The following is a 14,422-nucleotide window of genomic DNA, read 5'->3' as shown; positions in this document are numbered from 1 at the left end:
TGAATATTCATCCAGGTCATGGTTACCCAAGAATAGTTGGATCAATGGCAAGTGGACTCAGTTGTGGATACTTGAGCACGTTTCAACTTTCATCTGCCAGATGATCAACAACCGAGTCCAGTTACCCTTGATTCAACATACAAGAAAATATCAGTTCAACATATCTCACACTGTGTGAATATTTTCATTGAATCATTCTCACAGCTCGTACAAGGACACTGAAACTTGATGTGACCTGTGCAACCCCAGCGATAATACATTTAGCCAATGAAAACCACATGAATCTCTATGTGTCTTTTTTTAAGAGAGAGAAGAAAGTAGTCTTGTCGTCCTCTCCCAGTTAAAATTGTGTTGGTTTAAAAAATACAGCCGAAGGGAGATGGAACGAGAAAACCATCTGTTGTGTTAGCTGAGACGATTTCCTTTTTTTAGAAGAGAGAACCGCCCCAAAATACAGAAGAGTAACAAATTAGTAAAAGCATACATCTTATAACTGTCAGCTAAGATGAGCTGCTTAGAATTTGTGTACATCAGCTTCAGGTTTAACGTCTGCATAGTGTGTACATTTGTGCATGTGTTCTTCCTATGTGCAGTATTTGTGAATGAAAGTGAGTCTCTCTTGGCATTGACTCGCATAAAGTGTTGAAAGTGATGTTTTGGTGGTGGAGTGGTTGTCACAGCAGGGGCCACAGGATCCTATGGTGCAAGCACAAACATGGAAATACATATTTGTCATTGAAAGCCGCAGCACAGCACTGGCGGTAACCTAAGAGGCGAGCGGCCGTTGTGATAGCAGCCAGTGTTTGTGTTACATAACGCACAGCCATCAGAACGGTCGCAATAATAGTCCTGTAGTATGTAGTACCAGGGGAAATCTATCTGAGCGGAGAGAAAGAGGAGAGCGTCAAAGCTGTGGGAGGTGGAAAAGTGGCCTGACCCACAGCTGGTGATAAGTAGCACACAGAGCTGGCATGTAGACAGCGAAGCACAGAATAAAGCTGTTTGTGAGGCCGGGTTTCAGCTGTTAGCCATGTCCCTGTGCGGCGCGAGGCAATATTATGCACATGGAAAGAGATACAGGGTGATTTCATGAACTAGAGAAAGCTAGAGTAAGATGAGCAGGAAGATAAAAAGGAGACGAAAACTTTCAATGTTCTTCAACTCACAATGAAGAGACTTAAAAGTGTAATGAGGAAGAAATGGGTTATAAAAGCAATATTTCCAGTGATGGAGGAAGTACTCCCATTTTTTACATAAGTTAATGTACAAATAAATAGACATAAAGCACCAAAGTAAAAGTGCCACATTAACTTTTCTCCCGGAGAAAAGTAACTACTTTATTTTAAATGAACTTAACGTATAACATTTAGTTGTAAAGTGTAGCCTTTCTCCGAATGCAACAGGTACTTCATTATTTCGGCCAAGTCTCTTCAAGGCCTTTTCTGAATCCATGTCAGTAGTTTCTTCACCAGTGATGCTGCTGCTGCAGGAAATGGGTTCTAATGAAACTGCTCTGATCTGATCTGTGGATCAATCCCCTTCTAATAACTGATTAATTTAAAAACAATAACAAAGAATATGATCATGTAACACAATACATTGACTGTAAAATGTAAAGGACGAGAAAGCTCAGATATTTGTTGATATATGTTGTGGCTTCAAAGTGAAAAGTACCTGGACATAAATCTATTTTAGTACAGATAGATCAGGGGTGTCCAAACGTTTTGTCCCGAGGGCCACATATAGAAAATAGTACGAAGGACTGGGCCACTCACGCCGCCACGCCCCCCTGCCCTGGATCAGACTGTTGACAGTGCGACTCAACCGCGTCGCTCAGGGTTTGGGGGCGTGGCTGCTTGGTGGCGTTCTGAGGGACTTGGCGGCGTTCTGATGGACAGCTGGCAACTCAGGGCTGAGAAGTGCAATACAGTGGGCCATAGTCCATTATATTACATAACATTTAATTTAGCTGACGCTTTTATCCAAAGCGACTAACAATAAAGGCCGGCGCATGGTTCTGCAACTGCGGCTGCAGCTTTTCACACAGTTGTGTCGATGGACTCGTTTTAATTTATGGTTATCCAAGGGTTGCGCGTGTGAGGCATGAAACCAGAAATGTGACTCCGGAAAGGATGTAGTTAGCAGACCAATCACAGCCTTGCGGGCTGCGTGAGGCTTGCGTAGCTTTGTCGTATAGTTACAAAATTGGGCAACGCACGCAAGCATGCAAGGGGGTCTTGCGTGCTTGCCTACCCCTTCTTGCAGGTCTCTGAAAACACAGAAGCATGCGCCAGCCTTAAGTGCATCAACCCCGATTTTTTTTATTATATATATATTTTTTAATGCTAATTTTAAGACATTGATGCGGGCCAATTAAAAATGAATGGCGGGCCGCAGTTGGCTCGCGGGCCGTGGTTTGGACACCCCTGAGATAGATAAAGAATGCAAAGTACAGTGACAAATCAAATGTACTTTGTTATTTTCAACCCCTGTGAGTTTCAAACCGTATCATCCTGTCCCCGGCACATTGAGACAAGAATGAAGGACACACAGTAAAACAAGAGACAGAGTGATGCTGGATAATATAACGTTTCATGTGGCTCACGTCCCTGTAATCCCAGCAAGATTCAGGGATCACAGATGCAGCTTGTGGGGCTATTCCAATCATTCCTGCATACCTGTTGATCAGATGAGGAATCCCTCACCGTGGGGACATTTCACTGACTAGACAGAGGGGTTGAGGGTGAGAAAAGAGAGAGAGTGGGAGAGAGAGAGAAATGGAAAGAGAAGAGGGAGGAGGAGAGGTGTGCCTGGGGGGTGTACGTAGGCACCAAGTGAGTGACAGCTGAGGAGAGTAGGGGGAGGCAGAGGAGTGACGGGTTAATGTGGTCAGGATTTCTGACAGACTGGAAGATGGTGAGAGAGGGGAGAGAGGGGAGAGAGGGGAGAGAGGGGGAGGTGATGGAGCACACAGGGAGTGGATGGGGGTGAGGCAGTGGTGGTGGTGTGGAGGGGGTGGTCCGTGGGGGTGAAATACCTTGTAGCTGGTTCACGCGTATTTGCCAGCATAGCACGCAGGCGAGAGGCTGTAAGAGGGAGTTGGCACAAGAGTAGGAAAAGAGAGGGAGAGAGAGAGAGATAGGGAGAGAGAGAGGGAGAGAGGGAGGGAGAGAGGGAGAGAGGGAGGGAGAGTTGAGTGTGTGTCTCTTGGGGAGAAGCACACAGTCAATATCCAGGTCTGCAGCAAACATTAATGACCCTCCTCTATAAAGCTGCACTGCTGCTGCATGGACCCTCGGAGCAAAGGCAACACAACATCAACAGGGTTTCTCTCGTTATCTTTGAACTCAAGGACACACAGTAGAGCCCCGGCACAAACCGGCCACTAGTGACACTGACAGCAGCCACCTAGGAGTTAAAGTTTCCTTATATGCTGAAAAGAGACAAGACAAAGTGACCAGAGATCAACCAGCTGACCAGAAAATGACAGTGAGTATTGTGCAAATCTTAACATGCACCTGCTGCATGACAAGTCATATTCAAAATGTTCTAAAAGTGTCACATCCTGCTGCAGAAAACAAACACACAAAAGCAACTGATCCAAAACACGCAAATGCAACAATCAGTCCGTAAATACGAATGCTAGTGGGTTTCATATCTACTATTACCATAGTGTTTTTGCAGCTGTACGATGTGATGACATGCAGGAATGGCAAATATGAATTCATGTCTTTTTACTGCATTTCCCTGAGTCTGACGAGGTTTGACCCACAACGCGTTGAGAGGATTATCAGCTTGTAAACTTCTAGCACTTCTACCAGACTTCAAATTTGTTAATGAAGTTAGCTGCTTCTTGAAATCTCACATCGCTCCAGCTTCACGCCAAGGGCCAATTGGGTTTAATTAATAATCATCTCATCTGGCAAGGACAGGACAAATGTCAGGATGCTCCGCGTGCAGCAAATGTTTGAGGTGCGTGGGTCATGATTTATGAGTTAGAGCAACTGAATCAAACCTAAACTGTGACCTATATCAAAACTCCAGCTGCGGGAAATGTGCAAAATGTAATATATGATATTCATATGGAATGAATGGCAGCTGGAGAATGTAGTGATATGATAACCACAAGCCAAGATTTAAATTCAGCATTTTCACTCTGTGCTCTGAAATAAAACACACAACATATCTCTATTCCATCGTTTATATCTGGTTTTTAGTCTAGTGTATCATTATAAGATAAGAAAACACACATCTTTACTGATCCACACACCAGGGAAATTCAGTTGTTACAGCAGCAGGCAGGTCAGAATGAGGTGAATATCAAATCAAAGAGGCAATAGAATAAAAGACACAAAAAGAGTATTTACATTATAGACACTTTTCACTGTAGTAGTTTGTATGAAATGTTATAAAGTAAATGATCATGAATGTATCCGATTAGTTAATTCATATCATTTCATGTCTTCAGCTTTAGTTTCAGTTCATCTGCAGATTGTAAAATTACACTTTTGCAGATTAAAATAAAAACTAGAGCGTATTGTTGCACCTGCAGCATCACTTCATTCACCGTGGATTTTGAAGGAGCTGTGTTTCAGATAGAGCCGTCTTGTCAGATCTGTGCCGTGCAGCCGTCTCAGACCGGCTGAAACCTGTCGTCTTATTTATGGGCCGCACATCAGATCCATCGGTTTATCAAGCGACAACTCTTAACTGACATCCATTCATCCACACCTCTGGCGCGGCATCAGTCGAATGGTTCGCGAAAGAAATGATTTAAAGTAACTTGTACGCCATAGGAAAAAATGTTGATGACCATAGCCACGTTTATCATCCATTATTTGATTGGTGGAATGATAAGAGGTGTCACAATTGTTTGCAAGAGCCTTACAGAGGTAATCTAATTAAGCTCAGTTATGCAACCGTGTAAGGTCAAAAGTAAAAATATATCATCCTCCTGCAGATTGCTTTAGGTTTTTGCGTAAAGCCGCCTGTCGTGACTGTTTACACCCTTCTTAATTTGCAGGGGCATGTGGAGGGGTGGGGGGGGGGGGGGGGGATATACTTCAAAGCGAGTCTTCATGGATGTGATTTCGCAAAACAGACATTGACGTTGAAGAATGAATGACAGCACCAAATGTTCTCATCACACACTTCGGCGTCGTGTTGAGATCTGAGGTTTGTCCTGTTCATAGGAAAACGGAGATCAGGTGATGACATCACTCAGGATGTTCCACGAATTCCTGCTAAATGCAGGTTGAGACAGATCATTTTATTCTATGTTGGCACAAATTATTGAGCTTTCAGAAGACAATGACATCCCCCAGAGCCTCATGAGAGTTTGTTGCAGATCACTATTCCAACTAATGAGACACATGAAATATTTTGTTGAAAGCTTCTCATTAGGCAATGAGCCATGGTGCAGGTTCAGATAACAAGTCAGTAAGTGGAGCCTCGGATTCAGATTCATTCTGTGAAGGTATCGATCATAACGTCAACACATGTCGCTCGAGCTGTGGATCGTCTTTCTCCTGACGCCACTCAACCAACCATCTTGTGTAGACACTGACTATGAATGTGTGTGTGTGTGTTTGCTCCTCAGAGTGCAGCAGCTCAGGAGCTTGATGAACTTTGCTTCCTGTCGGCGCAGTCCGTTACCAGTCTGAAAGTCTCTGAACACTACAAGGTGGTCAAGCTCCTGGGAGAGGGATCCTATGGAAAGGTCATTTTGGCGGTACACAAAAAGAGAGGTCAGTGCAAGAGTCCAGGTCAAAGGTCGTGACAGGTTAAACTCTTTCTACGTCTGGAGCCTGTGAGCATGTGGAGAGGTTTCCTTTCAAACCTCCCGATGATGATTCCTTGATTACGACCCCTCAGCTCACACGGCCTTAATAAGAGACATTTCAAAACTCCACTTAGCTCATGTTTCTTTCTAAGTGCAGTGTTGGGTGGGCTCAGCGCAGCAGAAATGTGAGGACAGATCTGTCTTTTGATGGTGTTCTCTTAACCTTTTACACTCCTGTGGCTGTAATGAAGGGCTTTAGTACATTCTCCGGGATAGGGTTGCTGCGACTGGGGTATAGCTGTGAAAGAGGCTTTCCCAAAGGGGAAGTTATATTTGCTCACAGTGTCAATGATGGACAACGCTCACATTCCTCTAGCGATGACAGCTTTTCTTTTTTATTTCCTTTCCGTTGACTCAAGCTGATTCGATATTCTGTCACTCACCACATCTTGTTCTTCTTCCCTCCTCTCAGGAACTCCTATGGCTCTGAAGTTCTTCCCTCGTCAGTCCACCTCCCTCTACTCTTTCCTGCGTGAATACAACCTGTCGCTCTCCTACTGCACCCATCCTTCTCTGACCCGGGCCCTTGGGATCTTCTTCTCCACGCCGACCTACTACGTGTTTGCTCAGCAGGCTGGGCTGTACGGTGACCTCTACAGTGTGATCGTGTCAGAGGTCAGTTAAGCTGCTGGTTAGTGGCGTGAAATGAGTGGTTGATTCCCTGTGTGATGAGGTCATAGAGGATATTTCCTTGAGTTTCAGCGAATTGAAAAGATTGAATAATGTTACGTTGTGTTAACGTAGGTTGTGTTGCAGCATTGTCTCCTGGAAGTTTACATTTAGATCCTGCTGCCACTCACATTTTCTGTTTCAGCAAAATGTTCAATGAGAACTTCATTTAGTTTTCCAACAATACCCTCAAAAAAATAATTAAGACCAAAAATGTGACTTTATTTCAATAACATATATTTTTACATCGATTAAATGTTATTTATTATATCAAATAACTTGACTCATAACTTATACATAAACATGATAGAAAACACTTCATTAATGTGACCATTTACAATGAAGTTAGGTCATAAAGTTACGTAAAGACAACATCCTCCTGTGGCCTCTAAAGCATGTGACATCTTTTCAAGTGTTACATCACAGCACTGAAATATCGGAAAGTCCAGCTGTTTTTTGGAGAAAGAAGCTGTTTACGTAATCATCCTTTAACCAAAAACCACAAATATCCCCTAACGTTGAACACATGTACTTTTAAAAACAAAACGATTCCTTCCCCGAAATGTTCCCTTTGGAAATAAAAAGTCAGCCAAAGACATAAGTAACATAGACGTCCAGGTTGTAGTCTGACAGACCAGATATGGAGCCGCGGGCGCCTGAGGCTGCGTCTTCAGTTTGGCTTTCATCGACAGAATGTTCATGGAAACTGTAACTGCTGATCCAGTCGTTTTGAGCTTTCGTTTCCGTCAGCAAAAACCTGAGACGTGCTTGATAACAGTTTCCAGCTCGGCCCTCTCTTGCGTTTGTGTCCCTGCCAGTAACATAATAGAGCAGTGATAAGAGTAAGGGCACCCTGGTCTCACTGACTGAAGAGGGAGCATGGGAAATAAGCATCACCAACAAGTTTGGTGACGCACAGTTGATTTGTCTTTGTGCTAACGATGAAGTGTCCGAACCAGACTCCACCAAGTTGTACTGAGTGATGAAAAGCATGTTTGTGTCCTCGGCTGATCCAGACTCTCTCTGTTTTAGCTCGGAGTGGATGAGGAGTGTGTCCAGAGGGTGATGGCCCAGCTGAGCGGTGCTGTCACACACCTCCACTCCCTGGGCTTCGTCCACCGGGACATCAAACCCGAGAACATCTTTCTGTGTGACAGTTCCTGTCGCTGGGTCAAGCTGGGCGACTTCGGCCTGGCCCGGGCCATCGGGACCACGGTCCGAGCTGTCTGGTACGACTCGCCCTTCTGCACTCCCGAGGTGGAGCCAGGTAAAGAGGCCGAGAAGGAGATGGAGAGGCGGCTGAGCGAAGGGACCGAGGACGAGATGGAGGACATTTGGGTAACAGTGGAGCCCTGCATCGACAGCTGGGCCCTCGGCATCCTCGTCTACTGCCTCTTAACCGGCTGCTTCCCCTGGGAGGAGAGCACCCACGATGACCGTGGCTACCGCAGGTACAAGGAGTGGTTTGTCCGTGAGGCGGAAAATAAGGAGATCAGAGACGTCGGGTGGAGGGGCGAGGAGGAAAAAGACAGTTACAGCATCATGGAGAAAAACCAAAGAGACAACCCTCCTCCGTCACAGTTTGGGGGCCTCAGTCCACTTGTGATGACTCTTTTCAAGGAGCTGCTCCACCCCGAGCCCAAACAGCGGGGCAGCCCGGAGGAGATCCTGAGCTACCTGGGAGGGCCGTGGCTGAAAGAGACAGAGAGGAGGGAGAGGAGCAAAGCAGAGGAGGCAGAGAGGGAGGCCAGGAGGATCCGAGAGGCCGGTGGAGTGGAGGAAGAACTGCTGCGGGAGGGAAGAGGGGAGAGATAAACTTTATGAAGACACATGTATAATGAATGTCACATTTCTTACTATGAGTACTTCTGTGTGTAAATATGCATTTTACTCCAGTTGAATTTGTACATGATAGGGTTCTGTATTTTTCATATTTTTATAAATATTTTCTAGTTACAACTTTATTCGTTGTGTATATTCCAGTGTCTGTGTGTGTGAGTGTGTGTGTGTGTGTGTGTGTGTGTGTGTGTGTGTTTGTGTCTGTATTAGTGTGTGTCTGTATTAGTGTGTGTCCTAATGAGTCTATAAATCATAGATGAAACTCTGAGATGTATATTATTATCTATAGAATCTGTTTTGATATTGTTGAACTGAATAAAGTTACATTAACTTAACATTAGCCTCTTGTGACATTAACACATTTACAAATTAGTTAATAAGTCTAGTAGGTTTTATTCATTGAACACAAAACTACAAACCTGTTTCATTACACACAAAAGAATTGGAAAAAGTACGACAATGTAAAAGACTTTGTTTGTTATTACTGATGGAAAACAATAGTAGTACTGATACAGGGATCAGAAGATACAGTATTTAAATGTACCAAGAAATTGAGCCTCTAAAGGTTATATGTAGGATTTGTGCTATTCACTTGATCTAAAATGCACATGTAACTTTAACAACTAAGAAATCAACAAAAAACACAATATTAATAATAATCAAATAGGAGATAAACACCAGATAAAATTAAGTAGTGGTTGGAGAGGTCACATCTTAATGAAATACTTTATGTTACATGTTTAATGTTGAATTAGTCTGTTAAATCAACACTTATCGACAAATCTTATCAGTCACATTCAAATATTTGTAATTATATAAAAACCATGTGCCTCAATTAAGGATAAACCAATGGTCTCTAAACCACACTGCAGATAATTAAATCAAAAATCAATTATGTATAGATAATAACAACTTATAGAACCTTTAATTAGAGACCTTGGGAAGCTCTAGCTGTGGAACGAAGGGACATCTTTGACGCAGTGAAGCAACAGGTGCAGCAGAACAGACGAAGCACATCTATAATTGGACTGAACAATACATCGTGTCAGTGATACAGCACCAGCGTGCTCCACTGACACGTCTGCACGATGCAGGGCTCAGGTGTTCTACCTGCAGATCAGAGGGAGACGTGATCTTCTCCTCTGCTTCCTGTCAGATCCTGTGCAGCTCAACAAACTGCATTAAAATACACGACACTGTATTTAAACATGAGTGATCGACGTGTTGACAGTGACACAAACCTCACGTGAAATCTACACTCAGTGCAGTGACCTCAATGCAGTTCAGGGTGTCAGTTGTCCTACATCTGTCTCCGAGGACAATCCCTGTTTGAGAAATCACCTGCGTTCCCGTGAGCTGGTAAGACCCACTGGCCACTAGCATCTGGTTGGGACCAGTTCCACCATCATGAATTAATGCAAAAAAAAGGCCTGAGACAAAAATGAATCCTCAGATTAACTTTCACGGCATGCACCATATCTAAGTTTCAACTTGGAGGGGATCCCTGTTGGTAGCGAGCTGCTAATGCTCATGTGTGAGCGTGTGTGTATGTCAGTGGGGTCTTTGCTAACCCCTTGCTAAGGACCACTCCAGATGGACTTATAAATAGAGCCCAGGTCCATCTATTTACAAACCCTGCACATCATCACCTCTCCCGGACTATCTGCACTCCGCAGGCCTCCGAATGCAAAAGTCAGGCTGCCTTGGCGCCTGCCGAAGTCGGATGGAACACCGTGACCCATCTTACCTCGTCTCTGCTCCCTCGCTTTATCTGTGGCCCTTTGATGATTACTTTTCCCCTTTCTCCGGTCATGCCACTTGAGCCTGTGCTGTTCCCCTTTCATCTTGTGGTCACATCTGCTTTGTGATGTCTATCTTTCCTCTGAGGTCAACGCCCCCCACAGAGCAGGAATCACCAGTCGCCTTCAGTGTGTTTGTATTAAGTGTGTTTACATTGAAACATGTCACATCTCCTGTAGTAACGACCACGTGAGAGGCTATTTTCCGGGCAGCAGGGGGAACGGGGCTCATGTGACATTCGGGCAGGGAGTTAATGGAGGACCCCCAGCCTGACAAATGGAAACACATGGTGCGGACCACAGACAATAGAGTGCCAACACAAAGTTGCTGGACGAGGTGCAAATCTGCTGAAGGTCCATGAGGACAGAGAGCGGGGGACAATGAAACCAGGAGAAGTGAGGACAGCTATAGATGTGCACTGATCGCCCAAACGCCGCTTTTCAAACTTATCAACGTGGATTTAAAAACTACTTTCAAATCAACGATGCTTTAGCCTTCGAGCGTTTGCAAAGATTAATAAACAAACCCTCTGATCGTGCAACTCGAGGAGCTTAGATTTAGATTCGTCAGCAAGATTCAGATTTCATGCTACCAGCATTGAATTGAAACTCACTTTAGCCCCGAAGGTCAAACTTTGTAAGGATCGCCCATTTTCCTTCTTTCAAACATCTTCCAAGTTGAAATCCTATATGATGCCTCGCAGTTACCCTTTTATTTATTTCTTCATGACATGACATGATGGAAAGCTTAATCTTTTACAACAGGTATAAAAGCACGACACTCATGCAGCTGGAAAAATGATATCAGGTATTAAGCCTGATATCTGGTAAAAGATTTCACGGGTCATGAGAACGATGGCTACAAACGCAGACCCTGATATGAGAGCTGGATGGATGGCCGACGATGGAGTAAATAAAGAGCTCGTGTGGCCAAATATCTGAAATGCATCCCCAGAGAGGAGCCAAACACTTGGGTCATCTTGGCCTAATATTTCATCCACACTCTCAATTCTCTCTGTCACATCGCCGCTGCTTAAAGCTCAGCTACTTTAATCGCTTTAACAGGTTCGCTGGAAGAACATTGAATTATCACATAGTGCGCAGCAGGAAGCACCGAGGCCCGACCCTGAATCTGGTTTATAAATATGTCATTAGGCAGCATTTTCTGGGATTTGCAGAGTGTTAATTGGAGAGTTGGGTTTAGTGCTGTGTGTGTGTGCGCGAGTGTGTGTTGTTTACCCGCACGGGAAACATGGCGGTGCACGAAAAAATGTATCAGCTGGTTGAAATGCGGAGAAGTCGGAGGCGGGAGGAGTGCGCTGGGGTGAGAAGGAGGTCGGAGACAGGGTGCATGAACAGGTGGAATGCCTCATGCGCTGCCTTCCAACTAATAAACAACTTGAGAGATTATCATGTGTTTACTATCTGGCATGTTTGCCTTTCTGCGTTACGATTCGGCGTCGCTTTCCGTCCGCTCCCAACACCTGACCCCCCCCCGCCCCCTTATTCTTGTTCTCCTTCTCTTTCCCGTCATCTCCCCTTTCCCTCCATGCCACTGCAGCGTGGGCCGAGTGGCAGGTGGATGCCTCCTCTCTTTTGCCTGCATTGCCTCCATCTGTCAAGCTGTCATCGGCCTCGCCCAGTCGACCTTGTTAGAGCCCCCCCGCAGACACTCACTCCGGTGTCCCTGTAGCCCCGATATGTCAAGGGGATGATGAGTGGCTCCCTCTTGAATGGACCGGGCTCGCCATAGAGTGAGAGTTTTGTTGTCTGCGACTTCAGGGGCATGTGTGGCAATACTTATATTAGTCAAGTTCATGGAAGACGATGCAGAGTCTAGCCCCCCCCCCAGGGCTTCTATAACAGGCCTAATAAAAATGTGTTCAAAGGTATTTTCAACACAAAGAGTCTCTGAAACAAGGGGTCGGGCTCTGTGAAACTTTCATCTTTCAATTCAAGACGGATTGGGTACTTGGGATATTTGAAGGGTATTTATGTTAAGTCATCATCAATGAATTGTGGGTAGTAGATGACAAATACTCAACGGTTTCGGGTTGATTCAGATTGATTCAAATATCTCACTTAAGGGGTCAAATTCTAATATGAAATAGTCTAAAATCACTGACATGTGAGGAATACTTCATCTTTTTCAGTGTTTTGACCAATGACCTCAATTACACACACTCTCAGAATCCCAGTGGACCACACAACGGGTTTTTCCCTTTGGCAATAAATTAAACTTCAGTTGCAACTAAGGATGATTTTCTTTATAATGTTTGTTTTTTTACCTTAAATTTATTTATTTTTAATGGCAAATAATATATTGTTAATAATATAATCAGTAGAACAATTAAGACAATCCTCACCTCTTTGCTGCTGAAACCTAATAATGTTTTGTGCTTCAGTAATTACATAACGTTTAATTGATAGCTAAAAGTTTGGGGGGGGGGGGGGGGGGGGGGGGGATTTGACATAAGTAAGCTACAGCCGCTGTAAAGAATGTAAATCCTTCATGTTCAGGATGTGCAGCACACGCCTGAGGGAGGTGAAACAAGGTGAAACTCACAACTCTTGCTGCAGATCAGTCCTGGGCCAATGTAGTTTATTTGCACTGGAATGAGTCTTATTTGTCCAACTCATTTTAGAGTAGCCTGAGAGCAAACCGAAGCCAATCAAGTCAATTTATTAATATTGATTGAATTGATAAATTCAGTCATTTTCTCTGGGTCTGTTGGGGAATCGGATCAGTGTCTGTGTGCACTGCCCCACCTGCTGGCTATATTAAGTAGTGCAGAAGTCACTCTTGAGGCCCACTGTTGAGTGGTTGGACATAAAATCAAAGTGGGGAGGGTTATAAATTACACACTCACACAATATAATAATATCAGATTTTCTGACCTTTTTTGTTGCTGATGTTGCTGTTATCTTAATAAATGGAACTGAATATTATCTTGACTGAAACATGTTTGCAGAGTCCTGTAAGGTTCAGAATGGATGAAACTTCTTTGTGGATGATGTTTTGCTGTGTTCAGGGGTAAAACACTAACATGCACTGAAACTGGTGGCTAATAAAATGTCAGCTCACATATAAAGATGAATGTGAAGAGAAAATAAAAATTCATATGAAACGACATCAGGTTGTTTCAGCAGAAATGGTTAAACGATGATCGGAAGGAGGACTGCGACTGGGAAAGAGGAGGAGGAGGAGGGAGGAAGAGAGGGAAGGAGGGGAAAGAGGAGAAGACAAAAGATTCATAAAACTAAACGAGTTGTGGACGACACCACAAGTTGTGAGTACAAGATATATATTATATTTCTTTTTCACCTGATTTTGACTAGAGGGACTGTTGTTTTACTGGTAATGATCTGCAGATTAGATGTAAAAATGAAATGCGAGCGTGAACGCACTTCAGTCACTTTAGATTTTTACTCTGATGTGATGTGCGGTGGTATGCAGAGTTCAGTCAGTTCAGTGAACAGTGGGACACTATGCCACTCTCACAAACAAACCAACAGAGCCAGACCAGGACAATCCAGCATTTCATGTTCACTAATTGCAAATGCATGACTCTGGGATTATTGCTGCTGGTGACAAAGCTGTCATGCTTGCACTGGCCGGTGATGATCGTACGCTTGGATTGCAGTAATGTGTTCTATGAAAGGAAAGCTGGGGAAGAATGTGCGACTGTAACAGAGGAGGGGCGGCGGGGCTGCTCAAACAGGGCACACACAAAAAAAACACATTCTTTTCGGAGAGCTCACGTCTTGGACTCCAAAGTTACACTGACACATCACAAGAGGAATGATGCAGGGTGGGAGTGGAGAGAGGGAGGGAGAGAGAGAGAGAGAGAGAGAGAGAGAGAGAGAGAGAGAGAGAGAGAGAGAGAGAGAGAGAGAGAGAGAGGAGGAAAAGTCAAATGTTTTTCAAAGTGTCTGATTTGTCGCGAAACTTTTAAATCCAGTCGCTCCATGTAAACCCCTAATTACCAGAATGTACAGTTGAAAATATTGTTCCACAGCTACATGACATCAGCCACTCGTCTATACACACGATGACACCTTGTCCCGGAGCACAGCAGCGCTCTCTGTGTGCTTAGCTGGAGCCGAACTGCAGGGAAAACATTACAGTGACCTGGAACGTTGGGAGCATTTATACATGCATGAGGATTTAGAGGAAACATAAACAGCAAAACGAGAGAATATTGAACAGTTCCACTCTGTGAAACCGTCCTGACTCTTTTCCCCTCCTCGCTTTTCCTCCAGCTCGTAAAAA

At 44.3% G+C, this 14,422-nt stretch overlaps 1 protein-coding gene across 1 annotated transcript; it reads left to right on the top strand.

Annotated features, from left to right (window-relative positions):
- The first annotated feature begins 3,177 nt into the window (after positions 1-3,177).
- sbk3 (SH3 domain binding kinase family, member 3) lies at positions 3,178-8,685 on the top strand. The gene is made up of 4 exons (XM_053432947.1): positions 3,178-3,489; positions 5,600-5,747; positions 6,255-6,457; positions 7,544-8,685. The coding sequence occupies exons 1-4, from the start codon at positions 3,484-3,486 to the stop codon at positions 8,324-8,326; spliced, it is 1,140 nt and encodes a 379-aa protein (XP_053288922.1). The 5' UTR covers positions 3,178-3,483; the 3' UTR covers positions 8,327-8,685.
- Positions 8,686-14,422: the final 5,737 nt, after the last annotated feature.

The sequence above is a fragment of the Pleuronectes platessa genome, chromosome 10 (assembly GCF_947347685.1).
Source record: "Pleuronectes platessa chromosome 10, fPlePla1.1, whole genome shotgun sequence".
Taxonomy (NCBI): domain Eukaryota; kingdom Metazoa; phylum Chordata; class Actinopteri; order Pleuronectiformes; family Pleuronectidae; genus Pleuronectes; species Pleuronectes platessa.
Note: the sequence above shows the minus strand (reverse complement) of the source record. Positions and strands in the feature narration are given on the sequence as shown.